General features: G+C 40.6%; 1 protein-coding gene across 1 annotated transcript in view; it reads right to left on the reverse strand.

Moving 5' to 3' along the window:
* Positions 1–247: 247 nt before the first annotated feature.
* The window catches only part of LOC117492259 (latent-transforming growth factor beta-binding protein 4-like), a gene marked incomplete at both ends in the record, with an annotated part of 18,436 nt that continues 13,683 nt past the window's right edge, over positions 248–5,000 (reverse strand). The window contains 8 exon segments of the mRNA XM_034142413.1: positions 248–367; positions 453–572; positions 818–931; positions 2,215–2,334; positions 2,882–2,995; positions 3,855–3,980; positions 4,274–4,405; positions 4,678–4,821. Of these exon segments, the coding sequence (XP_033998304.1) occupies positions 248–367; positions 453–572; positions 818–931; positions 2,215–2,334; positions 2,882–2,995; positions 3,855–3,980; positions 4,274–4,405; positions 4,678–4,821 (990 nt within the window).

Here is a 5,000-nt window from a genome sequence, read left to right on the forward strand (position 1 = left end):
ACACACACACACACACACACACACACACACACACACACACACACACACACACCAGACACACACACATATTTAATAGATGAACAAATATCAGTAGATAATTATTTAAAATATTTGTAAAATAGCAGAAACATATTCGTATTATATCAGAGAAATTATAGTAATAGATTCTGAAAGTGTGTGCGTGTGTGTGTGTGTGTGTGTGTGTGTGTGTGTGTGTGTGTGTGTGTGTGTGTGTGTGTGTGTGTACCTTGGCACAGCCCCCCCACACTGTGGTACCCGGGCTGACAGGACACACAGCTGTACGATCCCTCTGTGTTCACACACTGCTGACCAGGACACGAGCCGCTGTCCTCACACTCATCTACATCTACAAACAAAACGATGCATGAGAATAAAGACAAGGTGTGTGTGTGTGTGTGTGTGTGTGTGTGTGTGTGTGTGTGTGTGTGTACCTGCACACTGTCTGTTGGTGAGTGTGTATCCCGTTCTGCACGACATACAGCGGTACGATCCCACCGTGTTCACACACATCTGACCTGGACACTGAGAAAGCTCTGCACACTCATCCACATCTACACACACACACACACACACACACACACACACACACACACACACACACACACACACACACACACACACACACACACACACACACACACACACGCACACACACACACACACACAAAATATGAATACAAATACAAAAAATGATATATATTTTTTACTAAAACTGCAAAAGTTATCAGTCAAATACCCGCTAAAAATGTAATTAAAATCCTCAACACTTGGTGTCAGTCCACCTCGTCCTCTTTACCTGTGCAGGTGTTGTTCTGCAGCTTGTATCCATGGCGACAGACGCAGTGGAAGCTTCCCGGTGTGTTTTCACAGCGACCGTTGGAGCACGGCGCCCGGCGACACTCGTCAACGTCTATAGATATTAATAAAATATACATAAAAATAAACCTTGGTAAAATAGCAGAAAAATACTATTAAAATTAATTTAAAATATAACCAAAATACCCATTAAATATTAGTAAAATAACAGAAACATATTGGCAAATTATCCAACAGAAATGTGTAAAACATCTGAAAAATAACATTAAATTGGCCTGAATATTTCAGTCAAATATAAAAAAATAAACAAGTGAGAAAGCAGAAGCAAATTAGTTAAATATATCGGGGAACGACTTCACGCTGTGTTTCCTGACGGACACACAGCGTGAAGTCAGGTGACACGTTGTTGGGAAAACACTGTATGTCCTCTTCCAGTATCAGAGTACACATGCTAACAAAGGTATCCCAACTGTAGCTGAGTACATGACAGGATGTGTGATTACCTAGAAGAGCATCAGGACTGTTTGAGGCATATGATAGCTATGTGATTAACATGATGATTCAGCCTCTATGGAGATAGACATATGACAAGCATGCTCATTTCTGACGTGGAGCTAATCTGAAGTAAACATTGAATACTGCTTTCTATTCCTCCATCTTGTGACTGTGTAACTCCCTCTCTTGGATATCAGCATGTGAAGGACACTGTTCAGGAACTAGTTGATGCTCTGTATGTGATGACTACTTCCATTCTGGAGAGGATCACAGATACATGGATCCTGAGACTGAAGCTCAAGCCGGGGACCAGTGATTATTAAAAATGTTAAGTGTTCAGAAAAAGTCTGAATTTTGAGAAAAAGTCTGAATTTTGAGAAAGTCTGAATTTTGAGAAAAAGTCTGAATTTTGAGAAAAAGTCTGAATTTTGAGAAAAAGTCAAAATTTTGAGAAAAAAACTGCATTTTGAGAAAAAGTCTGAATTTTGAGAAAAAGTCTGAATTTTGAGAAAAAAACTGCATTTTGAGAAAAAGTCTGAACTTTTGAGAAAAAAACTGCATTTTGAGAAAAAGTCTGAATTTTGAGAAAAAGTCTGCATTTTGAGAAAAAAACTGCATTTTTTGAAAAAGTCAGAATGTTTTGTAAAAGTCAGAATTTTGAGAAAAATACCAACAAATTCTCTTTTTTTGTTTTGACTATTTCCATTCTTGAGAGGATCATAAATACATGGATCCTGAGATTGAAGCTCAAGCCAGTGAGATTTTTCTAGCACACCTTCATTTTTGATTGAGCCCTTGTGTTCTGTTTGATATGGTTCATAATGCCCTCAGTTTGATTTCACATGTTCAATAAAGATAATAATAATAATAGAACACACACACCTGTGCAGAGTCTGTTGATGAGTCTGAACCCCGGTCTGCAGGAGACGCAGCGATACGAACCGAGACTGTTCAAACACTCCTGACCCGGACACTGCAGGGGGTCCTCACACTCATCCACATCTACACACACACACACACACACACACACACACACACACACACACACACACACACACACACACACACACACACACACACACACACACACACACACACACACACACACACACACACACACACACACATGTTTTAAACACTTTCGAACAGTGCATGCTGGATCCGTTTGAAGCCAGAGAAATTACAAAATGTGTAAGTACTAAAAGTATTAAATATCCATTAAAATATTAAGAATCAAAGATCTGAAAGACAGTAAAATATCCCTAAAAGGTTTTTTTTATATGTAGGTACACTATGAATGAAATATTCAAATTAATAGTAAAATAACCCAAAAATATCCCCAAATATGTTTTGTAAAATATCTGGAAAGACATAAGGTTATTATATCCTTTAAGGTAATATCTTCACAAAAAATAATTACAAAAATATTAAAAGAATATAAAAAATATCCCAATCTTTAGTAAAAATATTCCAAGAATATCAGAAAATACAAATAAAATATTGACAAAAATCATAAATAATATATTTGAAAAGCATGTTAGTAAATTACCTGTGCAGACGTTGCCGATGAGCCGGTAACCAAGGCGACAGACACACCTGTAGCTGCCCGGTGTGTTGTCACAGCGACCGTCGCTGCACGGAGACTGAAGACACTCGTCCACGTCTGAGGAGAGAGAAGAGGTTAAAGAGGAGAAGAAGGCCCAATCCCAAACCACGCCCTACCCCCTACCCACTCCCCCTACACCCTACCCCTACCCACTCCCCCTACACCCTACCCCTACCCACTCCCCCTCCGTGACAGAGTGAACTCAACGAGGCTCCTCCTGTCAGATGGAGGGAGTAGATACAGCGGCAAGCTTTGGGACAAACTCCCCTCTCTCCGGCAGAAACAGGAAATGCCGTAACTGTAACAACGGTTTCTAATCAGCATCTCTTTGACAAAACATTAAAATTAATATCTCAAATAAAACTCCTAAATAAAATTACTTTTTTGTAAAGCTCTTTTAGTTTTAAACCTGATGTTTATAAGCTTCTTAGTTTTTGCAACAGTCTGTAAATATACACAACTTTATAATAAAATGCACACATTGACCTTTTTCTAGACTAAACACAGGTATGATCCTAAGTTAAAAACATATGAGGTTATCATGAGGTAGTTAACATCGTAATGTATCAGTGGATGTTTGCTGGAACTGTTTGTAAACAGCGTGTTTCCTGACGGACACACACAGCGTGACTCCGGTCAGGTAGAGACCAGTCTCCAGTCAGCACCGCTGCAGACTCGCTGTTTGAGGGCTTGATAGCCCACTCCCCCTCCACACCGCTCCACACTCGTTGGTTTGGAACAGCACTTAATGTGGCGGACCCTCCGCGCGAACGGAGGGGTAGTGTGTAGGGCATGGTTTGGGATTGGGCCGTAGAACAAGAACAAGAAGTGGAAGAAGAGACAGGAAGTGGAAGAAGAGACAGGAAGTGGAAATTAAACAGGAAGTGGAAGAAGAAGAAACAGTAGTGAACATCACCTTGACAGCTGGTCTGCTGGCTGGTGCTCCTGTACCCTGACGGACACACACACCTGTAGCTCCCCACGGAGTTCACACACTGTCCCACTGCACACACAGCTGGAGACTGCACACACTCATTCACATCTGCACACACACATACAATAAAAAACTTGTCAGAAATCCTTCAAAAACATTAGAACAATTTCCCATAAACATTTTGTTGAAATCTTTAAAAAATATTGCAAACGTTTTTGGAAAATATTAGAAGAATGTCAGCCAACATTTTTAAAAACACATTTAAATATAACAGTCAGAAGGTAACTGTACGACATTTAAAAAGAAATTGTAAACATATAATCTTTTATTTTTTTTATATCCATTTGATATCAAACCAATCTTTCTTATATAATAAATAAGTGTCATTAAAGATGTCTGACCTTGGCAGGATGTGCGCTGAGAGTTGATCTGGTGCCCCTGGTCACACACACAGGTGTGTTTCCCCCCTGGCTGATCCACGCAGCGACCACGCCCACACACACCGGGTCTGCTCTCACACACACCTCGCACTGCTGCACACACACACACACACACACACACACACACACACACACACACACACACACACACACACACACACACACACACACACACACACACACACACACACACACACACACACACACACACGTAATTCTTTACTTTATATTCTGCTTTTCTTTATTATATCTCATGTCTCCTGTCTTGTCATTATTAGGTAACTGAAGCTGTTGTTGTTGTTGTTGTTGTTTGATGTCAAGTGTTTTATATTAGAGGTGTATAACTATGTGGTGCAGGTACTGACTCTGGACCCGGGCTGGTGGGGGGGTCGGGCTCTGGAGAGGAGGCCGTTCTCCGACAGGTCTCGACCCGCGGTCGGGGCTCTGAGGCTGGGCCGGAGCGGGGAGGGAGACCCCCCCTGCTGGAGGATCGGAGGAGGAGCGACTCCCTGCAGAGAGAGGAGACTTGTGTTACCGCTCACAATATATGATTAAAATAGTAGAAACTAAATTAGTAAAGTGTCCGACAAAAGAATATACGAAATAATAAAGTAAAATATCTCTAAAAATATCAACCTAAAATGTTATTCAAATAATAAAGAAGGAGCAAATGCAAGAATATTTTAAT

This window comes from Trematomus bernacchii, unplaced genomic scaffold (genome assembly GCF_902827165.1).
Source record: "Trematomus bernacchii unplaced genomic scaffold, fTreBer1.1, whole genome shotgun sequence".
NCBI classification, from domain to species: domain Eukaryota; kingdom Metazoa; phylum Chordata; class Actinopteri; order Perciformes; family Nototheniidae; genus Trematomus; species Trematomus bernacchii.